At 30.7% G+C, this 18083-nt stretch overlaps 6 protein-coding genes across 12 annotated transcripts; 3 read left to right on the plus strand and 3 right to left on the minus strand.

Moving 5' to 3' along the window:
- The first annotated feature begins 1716 nt into the window (after nucleotides 1-1716).
- On the plus strand, nucleotides 1717-5940 carry LOC138186429 (leucine-rich repeat-containing protein 74A). Its single transcript, XM_069126316.1, has 6 exons — nucleotides 1717-1842; nucleotides 3606-3845; nucleotides 3943-4365; nucleotides 4555-5062; nucleotides 5197-5610; nucleotides 5691-5940. The coding sequence occupies exons 1-6, from the start codon at nucleotides 1717-1719 to the stop codon at nucleotides 5933-5935; spliced, it is 1956 nt and encodes a 651-aa protein (XP_068982417.1). The 3' UTR covers nucleotides 5936-5940.
- A 22-nt stretch (nucleotides 5941-5962) lies between these two features.
- Nucleotides 5963-7004, minus strand: Arl2 (ADP ribosylation factor-like 2). Its single transcript, XM_069125329.1, has 2 exons — nucleotides 6817-7004; nucleotides 5963-6597 (listed from the first exon to the last, which is right to left on the minus strand). Exons 1-2 carry the CDS (start codon nucleotides 6879-6881, stop codon nucleotides 6108-6110), a joined length of 555 nt encoding a protein of 184 aa, XP_068981430.1. The 5' UTR covers nucleotides 6882-7004; the 3' UTR covers nucleotides 5963-6107.
- A 94-nt stretch (nucleotides 7005-7098) lies between these two features.
- Nucleotides 7099-8766, minus strand: HSPBAP1 (HSPB1 associated protein 1). Of its 4 annotated transcripts, none has more exons than XM_069125327.1 (5): nucleotides 8502-8766; nucleotides 8215-8306; nucleotides 8020-8136; nucleotides 7580-7946; nucleotides 7099-7494 (listed from the first exon to the last, which is right to left on the minus strand). In XM_069125327.1, the coding sequence occupies exons 1-5, from the start codon at nucleotides 8508-8510 to the stop codon at nucleotides 7159-7161; spliced, it is 921 nt and encodes a 306-aa protein (XP_068981428.1). In that variant the 5' UTR covers nucleotides 8511-8766; the 3' UTR covers nucleotides 7099-7158. The 4 variants fall into 4 exon arrangements, with proteins under 4 accessions (XP_068981428.1, XP_068981425.1, XP_068981427.1 ...); XM_069125324.1 differs by having other exon boundaries at nucleotides 8398-8766; XM_069125326.1 differs by having other exon boundaries at nucleotides 8020-8306.
- An 11-nt stretch (nucleotides 8767-8777) lies between these two features.
- mRpL9 (mitochondrial ribosomal protein L9) lies at nucleotides 8778-9933 on the plus strand. The gene is made up of 2 exons (XM_069125328.1): nucleotides 8778-9064; nucleotides 9147-9933. The coding sequence occupies exons 1-2, from the start codon at nucleotides 8939-8941 to the stop codon at nucleotides 9867-9869; spliced, it is 849 nt and encodes a 282-aa protein (XP_068981429.1). The 5' UTR covers nucleotides 8778-8938; the 3' UTR covers nucleotides 9870-9933.
- A 299-nt stretch (nucleotides 9934-10232) lies between these two features.
- LOC138185932 (protein phosphatase 1 regulatory subunit 36) lies at nucleotides 10233-12345 on the plus strand. Its single transcript, XM_069125289.1, has 6 exons — nucleotides 10233-10409; nucleotides 10540-10672; nucleotides 10747-11254; nucleotides 11351-11551; nucleotides 11616-11854; nucleotides 11934-12345. Exons 1-6 carry the CDS (start codon nucleotides 10354-10356, stop codon nucleotides 12138-12140), a joined length of 1344 nt encoding a protein of 447 aa, XP_068981390.1. The 5' UTR covers nucleotides 10233-10353; the 3' UTR covers nucleotides 12141-12345.
- Nucleotides 12346-12470: 125 nt separating this feature from the next.
- l(3)L1231 (zf-C3Hc3H domain-containing lethal (3) L1231) lies at nucleotides 12471-17937 on the minus strand. 4 transcript variants are annotated; one of them, XM_069125287.1, is made up of 3 exons: nucleotides 17140-17937; nucleotides 15138-16610; nucleotides 12471-15026 (listed from the first exon to the last, which is right to left on the minus strand). In XM_069125287.1, the coding sequence occupies exons 2-3, from the start codon at nucleotides 16513-16515 to the stop codon at nucleotides 14860-14862; spliced, it is 1545 nt and encodes a 514-aa protein (XP_068981388.1). In that variant the 5' UTR covers nucleotides 16516-16610; nucleotides 17140-17937; the 3' UTR covers nucleotides 12471-14859. The 4 variants fall into 4 exon arrangements, with proteins under 4 accessions (XP_068981388.1, XP_068981387.1, XP_068981386.1 ...); XM_069125286.1 differs by having other exon boundaries at nucleotides 15138-16652; XM_069125285.1 differs by having other exon boundaries at nucleotides 15138-16652; nucleotides 16845-17937.
- Nucleotides 17938-18083: the final 146 nt, after the last annotated feature.

Raw genomic sequence — 18083 nt, forward strand, 5'->3', positions numbered from 1 at the left:
TAATTTCCTATTAAAAGCATGAATCATTAATCACTTTTAGGAAATGAAATTGTGAAAAATTGTGTATTGTATTTTAAAATCAGGATTTCGAGAAACATGTTACGTTATAGATTATTTTTTCTTCCTGGGAAATACAAAACGACGTAGGAGGCTAGAGAAAGAGATTGTATTTCCTTTTTAATAAGATTCTGCTGATTATAGATAAGAGATGATTTTTTAACAGAACTTTAAAGATTTATTGCGAAAGAAGCATCGTTCTCTAACTTCCTCCAATGAACCCCTCGCTATTCCACGACAATAATCGACAGTCTACAATTATATATCAGCAACGCCGAGTTATTTTATCGTTGTACATATGTACATAGCCCGTACTTATTAATTCTGCTAAGCCTGTATCATCTCTGAACGCCGTCGTCCACATGGCCAGCCTTAAGGTGTAATTATCGACGTGTATTCGCGTTACAATTGTAGGCATTCACACGCGATCCGAAGTCAAGAACATAGCCAAGTGACGGCGAGCAGCCACCGTAGGTTTCGTAGAGCTATAGCACGTAGGCGAATTAATCTGCGTCAACGCAGGCTTCGGACGTTCCATCGGACGATATTATTGTGATACTCATAGAGCGAACGAGAGAAAGAGTGCGAGAGAGAATATCGTGCGTAAGATTTAACCAACTCCGTGACACCCTCTTGGAAAAATTACGAGTCAATCGGTGTTTCGAATCATGATCCAAGCTCGCTTGTTAATTAAATTTATCGATTAATTAATTCAAAGTTACTTCTGCCGTCGATAACATTGGTCTTCTTAAAATTTCATCTAAATTTTCAACACGGTATTGCTTTAATTAAATGAAAATTGATTATTTGATTAATAATATTCGTGAATGTACAATTGAGCGAATTAATAAAACGATGTATCTTTTTCTGTATGTAAGGTGCGCGGAGAACTTTTGCGATCGACGAGAAGCGACATAGCACAGCAACGATCGCATGATCCGAACGATATATGATGTAAATAGACCCACGTACATAGATCCAGATACTTTCTTGTCCCTCTTTTGGATCTCCCTTACCTATGCCCTCCTATCTTCCCCTGTTAGATGTGCAATTTTATTTCTTTTTTTTCTCTCTCTCTTAGTATCGTTCCAAGCGTATGACGACGAACGATCAACAACGGGCGCGCGGAACGCGCGTATTACTAGACTTTTATCGACGAAGAAATCGCATAAATTCGTATTAGGCGTACGTAAGTTGTAACGGGAGAAATTTTTATAACAGATAGTTTATTTTATAAAGAAAGCTATATTATTATACAAAATATATAAAAGCGATGAAAAAATATATATATATATAAATATATATATATATTATATTATATTATATTATATTATATTATATTATTTTTTATTTTATTGCCTTGTATTAATTGTTGAGAGATCACGGACAATAGTTCCCCCTAAATCGAAATTCTGCTTATAGTAAGATCGATCGGAAAAACGATCTAGTAGATTTTCTTCTCTCTGTTTCCGATTAACAGAACTAATGTCCTTGGTCCCTGATCTAGATAGCTAATGGATAATCCACGCGTTGTGATCAGTCCCGTGTCAGATAAGCGCGAAGGAAGCGTGAATGAGTGCGTGTAAATAAAATTAAGCTCCTTCCGGTCCCGCAATCATTTCTTTTTTTTTTTTTTCGTCTAAGGTAGTGACAACGACGATGACGGTGACTACGACTATGACAAACAACGATAATGATGGTGATGATGATGATGATGATGATGATGAACAAGTTTCAATAAAAAGTACAACCCTTACAACACCGCCTGGTTTTCACTGGTTTATTGTATATACCCGAACGCAACTGGCCGAACGAATTCTCTCACGTGGTGAGAGTCGATGTCCGCGCAAGTTGCATTCAAATCACCGGGAACGCAGAATCGTAGGTAGACGTGCCTTCCGGGAGCAACCGCCACAGGCCAACAAGACGAGAGGCAGAACGGGACAGAACAACGTGTTTAATTTCGAATCATTTGATCGCATTAAAGAACGAAGAAAAGAAAGTTTCCTTGAAGGCGTGGAAAAGACTTTCTTTGTGTACTTTACGCTTTGTATAGTCGTGACGAATAGGGAGAGACTCGATGTTTTTCTCTTCTATTCGATCGAATTTATTTCTAATTGCATGGGACATACATTATATGGTTAGATGGTTCTTAAGCATAGATGAAGGTTTCGTACGAACCATAAAGTAGTAAATTTGATCGAGAAAGTCATAATCGTAACATAGGCTTAGGAACTACGAGGATAAAATTGAAAGAGAAAGTTTGGAATCCTTACAACTTTCCTTGCTATTTTTATCTATATTTTCTTTCGTTAGTATATTTTCTTTCTGTCGCTTGTTTTAATAGTATTATGCAGCACAGACAAAACGATACAAGGTTTCATCAAACAGTATATTAAACTTCTTGTCTCATTTCTACGTCCTCGCTTCTACGAATAAAATATTCCACGTGTCGAGCATCATTTTTTGAGCCATTCTGGGCACTTACTCTAAACTAATCGCCGGAGAACAAACATGGTCGTCGGATCCGGATCTCGTTGCTGGCAAACCGGCCACGGATTTCAATAGATCGTTTCATTGAGGATAATACAGTGTTCATTATCATCGAAAGCGCGTCTGAGATTAACAAAGGGCCCCGTGTAGGCAATTTCGTGAGACGCCGAGACGAGGATCGGTGACCATCGTGGCGATCTTGACCACGGTACACGAGCCGCGTATACAACCGCGTGACTGCTGAATGAACGATCTGCCAAAATTACAATACAATGGCCCAGAAGAACCACTTGACGAATACCCTGTAAATGAGTCAGTCTGGTTGCTTAGTCGAATAAGGCTCGTGTGAACCACCAAGTCCAAGAGCGCCGTCACTGTGTAAATGGGATACCTTGAGAAAGCGCAAGAACCAAGGTTACAGATCGACTCTGTAATACCATCGGGAGAAATATGACGCGTTTTGACACCTATGAATGCCGTTTACGGTTCAAGACAGTTAACGTAAACGCTCCGCGAGCGAATATCTGACACCTGATGCGACAAATCCCACCTGATCAAGGAGAATAAATATCGTCACGGATCAGACCTAAATAAATAAATAAATAAAATATGAATAAAAATGTAATATAGATAAAACATAAATCAATAAAATGTGGATAAATATAATATAGATAAAACATAAATAAATAAATAAAACTGTGGTGAATCATTTTATCTGATCTGCATCCTCTTGCACAGTTTAATTAATATTAGTTTATTTCAAAATTTTACAGGCCATAAATTACTAGTTAGTACTGATAAATTCTTTTGCGTAACAAGTAATCTGTTTAATGAAAGGATTCGATTTTATTGTCTGCGTGTGATAACTTCACGTTATCAAAATTTGAAGTTAGTCTCTTATCAATCTATCGGTAAAATAAACCAAAAAGAAGTCGAATTAAAAGGTTCAACTGAAACAAGACAAAGGAAATGGAACCTCTCGAAGCGTTTCCAGTAATTCTACATGTTTCTTACCATCTTCGAATTCCATTTGCCAAGAGAAACTTACGTTTCAGGAAAATATAAATTTTGAAAATGTTACCGGAATATCGAATTATTATTTGGACTATTACGGGAACGAATGGGAATTTCTGGACGATGAAGAGAAAGAGGAAATGGAGGAGGAAGAAGAAGAGGAAGAGAAAGAACTAGAAGAGGGAGACATTTCTGTAGATTTGTTGACACAATTTCGGGAGTCCACGATCGAAAAGAAAGCAGCCGAGATCCAACTGGAAAAAGGGAAACTACGAGAAATGGTTAGTGTAATTCCATTTTGGTAATCGTAATTCGATAAAAAGAGATCATTCTCATACACAAAAAAAAATATAAGGAATATTGGCGTTGGATATGTAGATAAAAAGGGAGAGAGGTCTGTCAGAAGAAACTCTGATCACTCCGGAAAGCGGGGAATCCATTGTTTCTGCCGAATCGTCCGCAGAAAGTTCAATCCATCCTTGCCTCAAAGACATAGATATCAGCGATTCCCAACTGAAATTGCAAAATCTGTACACGGTGTTTCCGATTCCTGACGATCCTGGCTTGGTACCCGAGTTCTGGACTATTCACGAACGTAAAATCGAATCTTATCCAGATGATGGCGTGCTGAAATTTTTCGACTTGGTAAAGGCATCTCGCATCAGACCTATACAGGCCTTGGAAGATATGTTACTATCTGAGAAAATCAATTTGCAATATTACGGAATCGATTGCCGCGCCGTTCGACCTCTTTGCAAAGCCTTGATGAAAAATCCTTTCGTTCATACAATCAATCTTACAGTAAGATAAATATCCGTAACCTTTGATATAGATTAAACAAATATCAGTTAATAACGTTAATATGATTAAAAGCAATTTCTTAATTATTAGAATTATTTCGATCGACAAATGTTTTTAACGAAAATTAATTAGAATTGGAAAAAAGGAAAACGAATGTTAATATTTTTGCCCGAAATAATTGTCTCGTAGGGTAATTGGTTATCAGAGGATGCCTGTTATCATCTGAATGAATTGCTACTGAAAAACAACATGATACACACGTTGGTATTATCAGGATGCAAAATTGGTCCAAAAGGTGCCGCGAAATTTCACGATGGAATTTCGGAGAATGTGACACTGAAGACATTAGATCTCTCGGATTGTAATATTCGTAAAGAAGGTTTGGACTATATTACACAGGCAATGTGCAATAACGAAACCATCGAAACTCTTTTAATCAACGACAATAATTTCGATGAATCTTGCTCGGAGGCTTTGCAAAGATTGCTCTCCTGTTCACAGACAATACAGCATTTAGAATTGTCATGGAATTCTTTGTACACCGTGGAAACTTGGAAGAAACTGATCAAAGGATTCGATAACAATGAAATTTTAATCGATCTTGATTTATCTTGGAACGCTTTAGGGAAAGAATGTGTTCCATATCTTCGTCGATTATTAATGCGTTCTTCGCCATTGAAAAAGTTACATCTGAATGGTAATGTAGGAATCATAAAGACTTTTCTTTTAATATAGAAATTCTTAATCCTTTACTAGATTAGAACAGTGAATCTCGATATTCAGAAACCAATTTAATGTCTAATATCAATATTATATTTCAACTACGTTCAGGAAATCGATTTTATGATGAAGATATAGAGATCATAGCGAAAGGATTATCGAGGAATAAAGAACTCGAGGAATTATACTTAGGTAACAACCCTATAAAAGCTGAAGGTGCACTTAATCTCGTTAAAGCAGTTACGCCCGAAAAATCGCCCGAAAGTTCACTACGTATTCTGGACCTTACGAATATTTGGGCGAACAAAAACATATTACCGGAGCTTCAAACAATTCGAAATAATAGACCATGGCTTGATATTAAGTTAGGAGGGATACTTAGTAATTACAAAGTCGAGGGTCCAGATGTACAAGCAATATTTTTGAGAAGAGCCAACTATGAGGCTATGAAACCAAAGAAGAAACGACATCGCAGGAATTTTGGTCACTTTGTATTATCACTTTCTGATGATCCCATCTCAAGAGGTATAGGAAAGTAAAAATGCTTTGCTTTTTAGTTTACATAGCAAATAGTTGCTTCTATTGAAATAAAATTAATGTTACAGGGAAATTTGTAGAAATGATAGAAAAATTCCAACTGAAGTTATCTCAATCTTTGGTAAATGAACTAATGCATGCATTTGCTGGTGTAAGGCATACCGTCGATCAAGGATTATTAAAATCTGTTTACATGAAACATTTTCCGAATACAAAACTTCCACTGGAGAAACCTACTAAAAAAAAAAAAATCAAAGGCGCGAATATGAAAAAAGAGGAAAAGACAAAAACTAAAAACAAATATGGACTATGAAAATGAATATTACAGTTTATTACAATACTCTAACTTTATTGATTTAAATAAAATATAATTATATTACATTTATGCTTTTTAACGAATAGGAAATAAGTGTTACAATAAAAAAAATTACAAAGAATTGTAATAGTAGCGATATAGATTTTAAAATCTGATGCATTTCTTAATATCAATCTATGTAGAATATTCTAGCAGAAATATCATCAACAATCCAATTTATTCCTTCCACAAGATTTTCTGCTGTAACTGCTGAACATTTGTATATTTGCCAATGATGGGTTTTAATATTAGGTAATTCCAAAATTTCTGCAATATCAAATGCAGACAGTGCTCCAGGCAAATCTTGTTTATTCGCAAGTATTAATAAACTTGCACCTTCTAATCTCTCCTCTTGTAAAAGTTTATATAATTCTGTCTTACAATCCTCCAATCTTCTTCTATCTGCGCTGTCAATTACCCACACAAGACCATCTGTAGACTCAAAATAATTTCTCCAATAAGACCGTAATGACTTTTGTCCACCCACATCCCATATATTTAATTTGTATCCACGATGTTCCAAAGTTTTAATATTAAAACCAAGAGTTGGTGATATTGTATCAATTGGTTCTCCATTAAGTCTCTTTAAAACTGTTGTTTTACCAGCATTATCTAAACCTCTGTAAATATATAAAGAAAGTATACGACGAAGGTGTACAAAGACAAAGATTTAAAATATATATGAAAAACTACAATCATTAGAGTATAAGAAGAAAGAAACAGAAATATACAATAAATTATTTAACATAGTTGCATAATCTTGTTTAAAAAGTGGATAATCAACGTAAATAATATCATAACCTAAAAATATTGAAACATAAAAAAGCAAAAATACGTACAGCATTAAAATACGCATTTCTTTCTCCTTTTGCTTCAGTTTCTTAAGCACTGTTAACAATCCCATTATTAATTACATTAGGAATATCACTGGTCGTTATTTTATAAACATAATATGTACCCGGGAAATGTAAAGCTACTCAACGTGACAACTTTAACCTCTATCGAAAACAACAAAGTCAAATCCAATACCGAATGTATCTGTTAAATATAAAATGTGTTCGATAATATACAATATATTCATTTATATATTCAACATTAATAGTAAATTAACTACTAACAAATAATTTACTCAAATATATCAAATAATTTATTAAAATATATATTATAAATTATACAACATATTATGATAAAAGTAATTCTGAAACTTTATTAACAACATCAGGATGACAAAGTGCATTAACAACTTTTTCAGTCAAATCTTCAGAAGCATAAGTATTTTGGATATCAATATGTGGTTTAGAATCTTCTTTCACTGATTCAATATAAACTTCAGGAAATCTCTCCCTCTTCATTCTCAGAAATTCTTTTAGTTCTGTATGACTAAGTTCACGAAGCAGCTTTACATAAATTGGATATTCCGTTACTAAATCCTTAGCAGTCCATATATTATGTTTTATCTTTCCAGAAGATGATTCTACATTTGTCATAGTTTTACATTCCCCAATAGCAATGTTGAGCTATTAAATAATTTGATTTTAATCTTAAATATTTATAATTAATATCAATATCAACTACAGATATGTAACGTTCATTATACATTACCAAATCTATACATTCAGTGTCATTAGGTACATTATTAACATCTTTCCCAATTCTGGTCACTATTAATTTAACAATAGCTTCTTTCACTCTTGATATATTATCTGTTATTATGGGTAGCCATATATTGACACTAACAGTTAATTCCAGTGACTCAACATAGTGCCACCAACCAGGAGGAACAAATAATACATCTCCTGGTTCTAATGTTACTAATCTTGCTGTGTCTTGTATCTTTAATATATTAATTTCATCTTCTTTAGTAGGACAGAAAAAGTTGTATTTACTATATATTGTAGATTCTTCATAAGGAATTCTTGTTGGCTGGAGAGAATTACTTGAACTTGGAGGAAACAGTAACCATTGTTTGCTAAAAAATAATTTGAACACAGTCTTACTTTTATGTTAAAATTTTTGTTTTTATTTTCATACATATAACTGACCTTCCATGAATTTGAGCAACTAAATTACAACCATAAGAATCCTGATGGCAATTTGTATGAGCTCCTTTGCTTCCAATCCAAAGAGTAGAATCATCGCCAGTTTTATCAATATCAAACCTTTTCCAATTTACTGAATTTATTATTTCTGGTTTATCTTTAAACCATTCTTGCATATACTTATAATCAAAGTAATACCATTGTCCATGATCTTCGTGGAGGTTCATATTTTGAATAAAGTATGATAGTGTGATTGAAACTGTTGAACAATTTATTTCCCATTGTGGAGTCTGAAATATGTAAAATAGTTTTTAAAGCTTGTCACAAAAATGTCCAAACATAAATAAAAGAAAAAGATTAATTAAAATAATAATAATTTACCATAGATCTAGCATTATAACCAAGTCGAAACGGTAATTTAATATCGCCGAATTTTTCAGCGAGTTCAGATAAATTCCATTCTAATAATTTCCAACAATATTCACCTTTTTCATTTTGTAACATATGTTGAAATACTACTGGCTCTTGCATTTCCATAATAGCTTGATATAAAACCTTATCCGATGGTGACTTTAATTTATCCATCGTTGATAATTATTCTTTTTTAAATATAAAATTTGATCACGTTAGAAACTGTTCCATTCTAAAACTTAAATTGAACTTTATTTTTTAAGTTGTTAAAAATATCCTATATCTATGTTTTTATGCAAGTTTTTATAAATAAGGATACATCTTATTAATAAAATCAAAAGAGCAAGTTAAAGACTGGTTAGCTTCAATGATTACAGGTTATGTGCACGTACAATAGTGCGTTGCTAACTACTCAAATTCCGATCCGTGGTCAGTTATCAAGGAATTATTTCATGGCGTATTCTAACCTAACAGAAACGTCACGGTAGTTTAAAATTGAATATCAACTTTTATGGCATGCTTTTTAGTTATACCTAACAAACAAGTAAATATGTTAAAGTATACGCAACTGTGCTTGAATTATTTAAAATCAACATTTCTTTCTCGTCAGAATAATATATTGGTGCAACAAAACCGGGTAATATTTTATTATCTATTTTGCAGAAAATTAATACAAGACTAAGCGTTTAAAGGTGAACAATTATTGCTTTTTATTTTAGAACACATATATCTTAAAAAGAAAATATCCAACACCGCTTCATAAAAAATATGAGAGACAACCACGGTTAACACATAAACATTTCATTTATGAATTCGTAGAGCATTCATCTCAAAGGAAACAAAAAAAGATTGATTTAGTTTTGTTAGAGAGTGTAAAAAACATTGGTGAAAAAGGTCAGAAGGTATCAGTATCTTCTCAAAAAGCTTATGAAAGTCTGATATTACCAAAATTGGCTGCATATGCAACTCCTGAAAATCTTAAAAAATATATAATCGAAGATGTAGATGTCCAGAGAAGATTATCTAAATATAGCTCTCAATTTGTAGAAAAAACAATAAGCACATTATCTCAATGTTATTTACCAGTAACAATGTCCATGGACAATCCATGGACTATAGAAAAATGGCATGTGAAAGCAGCTTTTCGTAATGAAGGATACATTGTACCTGAACACGCTATAACTCTTCCAGAGAAGACTATATCTGGACCTGATTTATCCATTGAAAATAAAGAATTTTATGTTATTGTCAAAATTAATAATATTGAGGAAGTTAAAGTCAGATGTAAAGTACATCATTATACTTCTGACTCAAAAAAAAAGATTAAATATGATGTACCATATTACTTACTACCAAGCATAGCAATTTTCCCAGAAGATCAATCAATATTGAATTCCCTCCCAAAACATCCTTTGGCTGATAAAGAAAGTGTAGAAAAATAAAAAGTAAATAATAATTGTATTATAAATATTGTAATAAATAAAATATTTCGTTCGAAAAAATTAATTAATTTGTTATATCTATATTTTATTAATATGTAAAATACAATTAAAATTAAATAATTTCATTGTACATGTATATGTGTAGATACGCGTGTATTTTAAGTCTTACGAATTTGAATTAAAAATTAAATGATTTTTTTTCGATGATAATTATTTTGCTCACAATACATACATGTATATTTACATCTTCCTTATTGATGTAATTCTCCTTTTTATCATACATTTGTATTTATGAATATATATATATATATATATATATATATATATATATATATATATGTATGTATATGCAATCAATAATTAATTTATGTAGTATTGAGTGTTAATTTGCTCTTCATTTTTCTTTTAGTTAACCTGACTTCTTACTAATTCCATTATTATGAATGAAACGTATCATTTTAGTTTATTATATTGATATTTAGAAATGGAAGAAAGATATTTTGGATGGGATGAAATTTCTGATGGATTACTTTTATTAAGGTAATAAAGTTTTTAGAAATTCAAATACCTCATATTTTTGTATAAATTATCCCAAAAGATAATTTATTCATAAATAAAATACAATAAATAACTATTTTACTTATTATCTTTTTCTATATTTAAATATTAGTACACAAAAGACTGAGGATGAGCATACCAAAAAGACTAAACTACAATCTGATCCTAGTCATGTATCAAAGGTATATTGTCCGCACTCATACTTGATTTTAAATTTCCATGAAACTTTAAGTCAACGTGATAAGGTAAATAATAAAAAGAAAAAGAATTTAATTACAATATCTGCAATTTCTTTATTTCAAAAATATATCGTTTTTAGCTCAAATTTAGGAAATATTATTTAAGGAAGGTAGCTCCAAATGAACCAAATGTTATTATTTTACAAGATATGAAGGATCTTGTAATGTATTTATTAATCAGTCACATAAGTCCTCAATTTGTGAATTTCTTCTATTTACCAATTGTGGATCGCTTTTTGAGAGCAGCAATACTTTATTTTCAATATTATGTGATAACATGGGAAGAATTAATGAAAGAACGTACAGCTACTATGAAAAAAGCACCAAATCCTTTGGCTCAGGGCTATAGATATAGATATGCAGAAGAAATGCAAATTCTTCGTTGTGTCTTAGGTAGAGAATATGCTGATTTAATAGTAGGTTGTCATGATATTATACAATATCATCATATGACTGGTGGAAAAAAAGGAGCTCCATCTGTGACACAATCTCAAGGAGAAAAGGATTTACGAATATTTGAGGTATTAATCTGTATGACACATCGTATTGTCTGGATAGCTTTAGAACGCAAGTATTTCAGTTTGATTGGTGAGTGAAAACTATAATAAAATAGAAAACATAAACTATCTATAAAATAATAAATATATAATTATATTCAAACAAAAAATAGGATATTTGTTGTAGAAATGGAATTGCACAGATTATTTAGAACTGAAACATATAATATAGCAGAAAGACGAAGTCATATCATTCAAGATATGTTACCTAATGATATCCAAGTATTACAAGGTCACAAAATACAAGTAAAAAGAAAATTATTAAGAAATTCACCCTTAATACAAGGATTGATATACTCAGATTCTGACTATCGTCTTCTATCTTTAGGTATATTACACACTTTTATATATTTCTTTATAAAAGAAACAAAATAATGCATTATGGTTTACAGGAATAGAGGACAATTCAAATGACGAACGCATTCTTTATTTGAAATATGCACTTGTTGCTAAAGAAGATAAATTACACGAACTGGGAATAAAAGTAGGAATTTTAGGAGAAAATAGAGCTAATTATGATATCTTACTAATGCCTCTGGAAGAAAAAAGCAAAGAACAAGACAGAATTCAATTATCTGATAGAAGAAAACATGAAAAAAGAAAAAGTATTAAGGATACAATGCAAGATACAGTGAGTTTTTAAAAATATTCTGAATACATGCATTTAGTATGAAACATTAATGTCATATTTTTTACATTTAATATCATAGCAAATATCTATAAAAGTACAAAGACTTCCGTCTTTTCAAACCAAACCCGACCTAACACAAGACTTTTCAACGAGAACAATTAATATTTCACCAAAAGGCTACAAAAGTGTGCGTCAAAAAGCAAGGAAAAAGTGGCTGATTAGAGAAATTAAACGGCAAGGATATAAAGAAACGGATACATACTCAATAGCAACAATGATAGATTAATAATTTTTTTGAAAATAAATTAGGAATTATAAGCATATTTGTGTCATAATATAAATTATCGTAATTTCAATAACATTCTCTTTTAATTGAAAGTTTATAAACTTCTTCTATGCTATTATGTGAGCAAATATAAATGTTACAAATTCTTAGTTTATGATAGTTATATTTTTAAATAAATAAAATTTTGAAATTTGTATTATTTGAATTATACATATGATATATATAATATATACAAATACAAATTAAAAGATATACAAATATATACAAATATATCATTATAATACAACAAATAATAACAAATAACAAATTTTTGTTGAGTATGTTTGTTGAAATAAAGTAAAATAAATAGAACACAAATCAATGTTGATTACTATTTCAAGACTGTTTTATTTTTCGTGTAATTACTTAAAGTTAGTATGAATTAGTAACAATTAAATATTTGAAAATATGTGTCTATATTTGGTTTCCTAAAAAATTTACTTCATGCAATAATTTAATTGCTTTACATTTAATATTATTCTGTAAGATTGAGTAATAATAAATAAAGAAATACAAAGTATTTATATTTTTAATTATATAAAAAGAAAATTGTTGATAACTAATACAAAATATGGAAAACTACTTAAAATTATTCGTAACGCGCATTGAAAAAATTTAGAAAGAAAAATACTGTTAATTATTTTTATCGCATAAGATATTAAAGATAGACACATATTTCGAAAATAACGCTTTTAGGATATGTGATAAGGGTGGATAAACTGAGTACAATAAGACAATGTAAAAAATATGCTTATTATAATTGGTAATGCCTAATAATGCGCACTAATGCTGATATTTTACAAGGAGATACATATATAGGTACATTTGAAGCAATGCATTGTTTTAAGATTAAATTTTGCATTGTCCTTATATAAATAATTACTGTACCTACTTACTACCATTATATATAATAACAATATATATACGACATTAATTTAATCCCAATATGGGTTAAATTGTAAATTATATCGTATTTTTGTCCATTTACAAGTGGCAAATTACTGTCCATTTGCATTGGTTTACATTTAAAACATTTATTATTCAAGATATACTTCCTTGCGACCTATTATTTATGAATAATGACACGCACATGTAACGTACAAAAATTAATATCTTAATTAGTACACTTGGCACAGAAACTTTGATAATAAAAACTAGATCTCACAAAAATCTGTACAATTCTAGCGTCACAAGTAAGTTGTTTTTTCTGCTGCTTTACTCTCTAATGACATTTATTTATAGTCTACAAAGTGATTCAACATAGTTCTTTTTCTTTAATTTCGATTACGATATGTATTAAAATTATGATAATTTGAAATATATTGTGTACATTTGAAAATATTACATGTACGTAGATAACTCTAGTGTCAATACTATAGCTACGTTGTAATCATTTAAATGTTAAATGGCAGTAAATGATTTAGTTGTCCTTATAATTAACCAGAGGAATCTAGTTTTTTTTCTCAGAATCTGTGCCCTCTTACAATTCTTTAATTTGAATTTTATATATTTTTACTTTGAATAATAAAATAATATATCACGTGTCATCTTTTCTTATAGGCTGCAAAAGAAATTGAATCATATTACAATTACTAAAGATATCAAAAATGAAACTATTTCGGCACTTCTTATTAAGTTGAATCTTTAATTATATGTTACAGTTACCTATTACTGAACATTTACCTATATGATTATAATACAAAATGAAGAAAATGATGATAGTGATGATTATGCATATATCAATAAGATTATTTGCGATTATTCGCATATATTATTACAGCAGGCAGATGATAAAAAATGAATATGACCATTTATATGTATATGTAGTTTTTTTTAAGTTCAGTCATGTGTTCATGCAATTCTATTTTATAAATAAAGTTTCTTAGTAGAAAATAATCTGTTAAAACTTCTAACTTCTGTTTAAACAAAACCTAAGTTATATTCATATCAAAACATACAATGAACTGAATAATATACTGACTTTTAATAAAAGACTTTACCCTCTGTTTAAAATAGAAACTTTATACAACTTAGAGAAGTTATATAAAATCATTTGATTATATTTTTACAAAATATTAATGACTATTATTTGCAGCTATATCAGGGTACTTAAAAACAAAATAAAAATCATTAATAGTGACTAAAGCAATATGTAAAAATAAATTTATGTGCCCTGAAAAATTCAAATATAGTAGAATTACTTAGTAGGATTGCTTTTTTCTTTTGACTTTTGTATCTGTTATAAGCAAAAAGTATTTATTGCTATATCATTATAGCTACAACACTGTAACTGAACTTTTAAATTGTATTCAAAATAATTCGCAAATGTATAAAAGAACAAGATGATGTTACGATTTTTTCGTGATTACTTTTTTAGCAAGGATGGAATTTGTAGAATTTATAAGAAATATGATCTCTTTTCTTCCTTTTTATGGGAATCTAACTATATGATGCAATTGTACCCAATGAAATTTATATTAAATTAGTAATAGTTAACTATTTTTTGTTACTTTCTGTATGTCAATCCCTGCCATTATCTCGGATTTTTATAGTTACATAACGAAAGTCAATAACACAATCTTACATTTAGCAGCACATACACAAACAGTATTTTTTTCTATATTGTAAGGAACACACGTGAACTCGTTTTCAAATTATTATATTACTAAAATAGGCGGGGCTACGAAGCAATATCTGACATAAGTTGAGCCAATAAAGCTGGCTCTAAAAGTCCATGTGTTTGCCCCATTCTTTCCAAATTCCGTACATCCTTATCCACTGCCTCTAATGCTCGCTCCAATTCTTCTTCTTCTTCTCTTGATGGTTCATATTCCCCATTTCTGCCTTCTGAAAACATAAATCTTATTTTATTTTTAAATTAAAGTAATTCATAAGAATAAATATATTTATATAAATTAATATCACACAATACAAAAAGGACAATATCATTATAATTACCAATAAAGAGGTCGTTAAAAGCATCAGCAGGTAAATTGTTGAGCACATTGCCAAAGTCATGCTCTGCAGGATCCAAAGAAGGAAACACTTCATGATCTCCCAGATCTTTAAGTCCTCCTCCAAGACCAAGTCCTAATCCTAAATTTAAGTTAGCAGAATTTGAAGTTCCTTGTGCTACAGTATTCAAATTATTCAAAGTTTTTGTCTGATTTTCACTACAGTTTATTTGATTCAAATATTGACTCTCTTCATGTACTAGAGTAGGATCTTTAATCTCAAGTTTATTTGCAAGAGGCCGCTTTCGTTTCTTTGGCCTAGATTTTGGTTTAGGCCTGGGAATTGTAGGAGATGTTGGTTTTTTACGAGTTTTCTTTGGTTTAGACTCTTGGGCTTTACGATGATAATTATCTCTTTTCCTTGCATGTTCTGGACAAAGAGGTAATTCATGTGCAACATCAAACACAGGAATACAACATTGTGTATTATCACTAAATTTGGCAGTGCAATGTTCAAATAAAAGTTGATCTCCATTCAACATAATATGACGAGAACAATGGCGAGTACAGGGCAAAGATATCTGTTGACATCCTTCAGCTCCACAAAGCCCACCAACTAGAAGTGGACCGTCAACCACTTTACTTGTATTTGGAGAACCACTTAAAGCTCTTGCTGTAGATGCAGGATCCTTGCAAGCAGCTTCTAGTAGACATCTAGCTCTATCACGTAACAAAATTTCTGAGTCTGTCCCACCTTTATGTAACTGAAGTAATCTTCTTCTTAGTTGGGAACGCAATTGAGAAAGGCGTGCAGAACGATTCAATGTTGAAGTGCTTTCTCCAGAAAACCAATAACGTTGATAAATTGTCATTTCATCTCCACTAGAATCACTATCTGATATTTCATCCCCAGCTCTAGGATAATACAATAGTGTATGGTCCCGACTTTGCTTTCTATTTTTTAGTCTTTGTAAATTTTCAATATGACGCTGCTTCTGTTGAATTGCTTTCGCAAATTTATAATCTATATGTTCACCATCACCACTACCACTGCCACCACCACCAACACTACAATCAGCATCTAATTCTACAGCACGGTCTTGTACAGCTTTGAATTCCGCATCTGGTACGGAGGTTATCCTTATTCTTTGTTTCATACATTTTTCTTTAGTCTTAATATTTTTACAATTTTGCATTACTTTAGAATTTTTAGACGACACTATTGAAACATTTCTTCCTGTCGCTGTACCAAATGGCTCTGGTTCACTGAAAATATATGGATCGACATCTTGACGAGCCTCAGTTTTCAGCAAAGCCTTCAACCGATCCGAAAACTTCAATTTATTGTCCATGTTTGAGTTTTCGGATATAGGGACCTTCATTGATTACCGCTTTCCTTGTATCTTGTTCCACCTGCATTCTCAAATCCTCTAAATCTTTCTTCCTATTTAGATAAAACTTAGTTCAAGCCATGTGCCTAGATCCAAGTCCATACATAAATATTTCTGAATTCATAATACTGAGAATAAAAAAATAAAAAGTTATTTTTATTGTATTATATCACAGTTTGATTGTTTTTGTATGTGCTTTACACATTAATGTTTACATATGCATCAAGGTAATACAACTAACAAAATGAAATTTTGTACAAAGTATAATAACTTATAAAATAGTCATATCCACTATATATGCTAATAATATTAATACGCACCCAACTTATATACATGTATCTGCATATGTACAAAACTTAGTTTTGTCATGGGTTATGCTTTGATAGAAACATTAAAACTGATTACCTATTATTTAGTATCAAATTTTATAGTGGAATTTTACAAAAAATCTTGTATAGTTAAATGACAATAAAATTTATTTTGTGTTTTAAAAGTGCAAATAATACTTTAGTAGTCAATAATATCTAGATCAATTAAAGCTATATATCACTATAAGTATAAGTTTAAATTCACATATTCCTGTACATATATGTATCAGATGATTACTAAAGTCACCTGGTTCAAACAATAAGCGTGAACTTAGTCCATGGCTAGATCAGGATAAAAACAATCCTTGCCTCGCATAGCAATTCGCACTAAATATACCCTATACATTTTCAAACAATTTCATTACATGAAATATTAAAGCATTGAATGTGAATTCTAAAAGTTCTGACAAACTTTGATAATTCAAAGCCATATTAATAAACATTTTATTTCTAGTGTTGACATGAGTACATGATGTTGGATATCAACACTGTTTGGTTATGTTCACTCCTTATATAGGCAATAAGACACTTTGCAAAATACTATAATCAAGTTTTAGTAATATAGTCAGAAAAACTCATAAGATGAATCTTGCAGCATATTTATATCCTATAACAAGGGTAAACTATTCACAAATACTATCACGAAACCCTCTTTATGAACTCGTTTCGTTTAGTTTAACCGAGGTTGGGACAATGGAAATTACTCCCAACAGTAATGGAGGTTGTTGCCCAATCAGAAGCAATCCGACCTTTTTCGTACAAAATACACTCCAACGAGATTGAAGATTCACGCACAAATTTTAGCATTCATCGATAATAACATTAGAAAGACATGTCAGATATAAAGAAAGCAAAATGGCGGACACTGCACACACGAACAGTTTCTCATGCGAAAAATCTTTGAATTCACTGTATTATCATTATGAATTTGATATACAAACAATTTATATCCACTTTAAGTGTTAACTAATTTTAAACGATAATTTACGAAAACATATTTTTGCATGATTTCGACTATTTCTATTGGAAATGTTTAGATTGTTCTTCGTTATTCATTTTGACATAACCTTTTAACTCTTATGTATATAATAAACCTAATTTCATTTCTACTCCTTTTCTTTTAGAAAACAGGATAGTACGAATAAAACGACAAATATAATAATATTTCATTTTTCAATTTTAAAACATCCA

This window comes from Bombus flavifrons, chromosome 13 (genome assembly GCF_040668555.2).
Source record: "Bombus flavifrons isolate JBK064 chromosome 13, iyBomFlav1_principal, whole genome shotgun sequence".
Classification (NCBI taxonomy): domain Eukaryota; kingdom Metazoa; phylum Arthropoda; class Insecta; order Hymenoptera; family Apidae; genus Bombus; species Bombus flavifrons.

Bases quoted from the DNA above. Each gene is read 5' to 3' on its own strand.
- LOC138186429 (XM_069126316.1), top strand. From the start codon at position 1,717: ATGACGGTGACTACGACTATGACAAACAACGATAATGATGGTGATGAT. The intron at 3,846-3,942 runs GTTAGTGTAATT...TTGGATATGTAG, and splicing joins AAGGGAAACTACGAGAAATG to ATAAAAAGGGAGAGAGGTCT. The intron at 5,063-5,196 runs GTAATGTAGGAA...AACTACGTTCAG, and splicing joins GAAAAAGTTACATCTGAATG to GAAATCGATTTTATGATGAA.
- Arl2 (XM_069125329.1), bottom strand. From the start codon at position 6,881: ATGGGATTGTTAACAGTGCTTAAGAAACTGAAGCAAAAGGAGAAAGAA. The intron at 6,598-6,816 runs GTACGTATTTTT...ATATATTTACAG, and splicing joins GAAATGCGTATTTTAATGCT to AGGTTTAGATAATGCTGGTA.
- HSPBAP1 (XM_069125323.1), bottom strand. From the start codon at position 8,601: ATGGATAAATTAAAGTCACCATCGGATAAGGTTTTATATCAAGCTATT. The intron at 8,307-8,397 runs GTAAATTATTAT...TACATATTTCAG, and splicing joins GTTATAATGCTAGATCTATG to ACTCCACAATGGGAAATAAA. The intron at 7,495-7,579 runs GTAATGTATAAT...ATTATTTAATAG, and splicing joins ACACTGAATGTATAGATTTG to CTCAACATTGCTATTGGGGA.
- mRpL9 (XM_069125328.1), top strand. From the start codon at position 8,939: ATGGCATGCTTTTTAGTTATACCTAACAAACAAGTAAATATGTTAAAG. The intron at 9,065-9,146 runs GTAATATTTTAT...TTTTTATTTTAG, and splicing joins TATTGGTGCAACAAAACCGG to AACACATATATCTTAAAAAG.
- LOC138185932 (XM_069125289.1), top strand. From the start codon at position 10,354: ATGGAAGAAAGATATTTTGGATGGGATGAAATTTCTGATGGATTACTT. The intron at 11,255-11,350 runs GTGAGTGAAAAC...TATTTGTTGTAG, and splicing joins CAAGTATTTCAGTTTGATTG to AAATGGAATTGCACAGATTA. The intron at 11,855-11,933 runs GTGAGTTTTTAA...TTAATATCATAG, and splicing joins AGGATACAATGCAAGATACA to CAAATATCTATAAAAGTACA.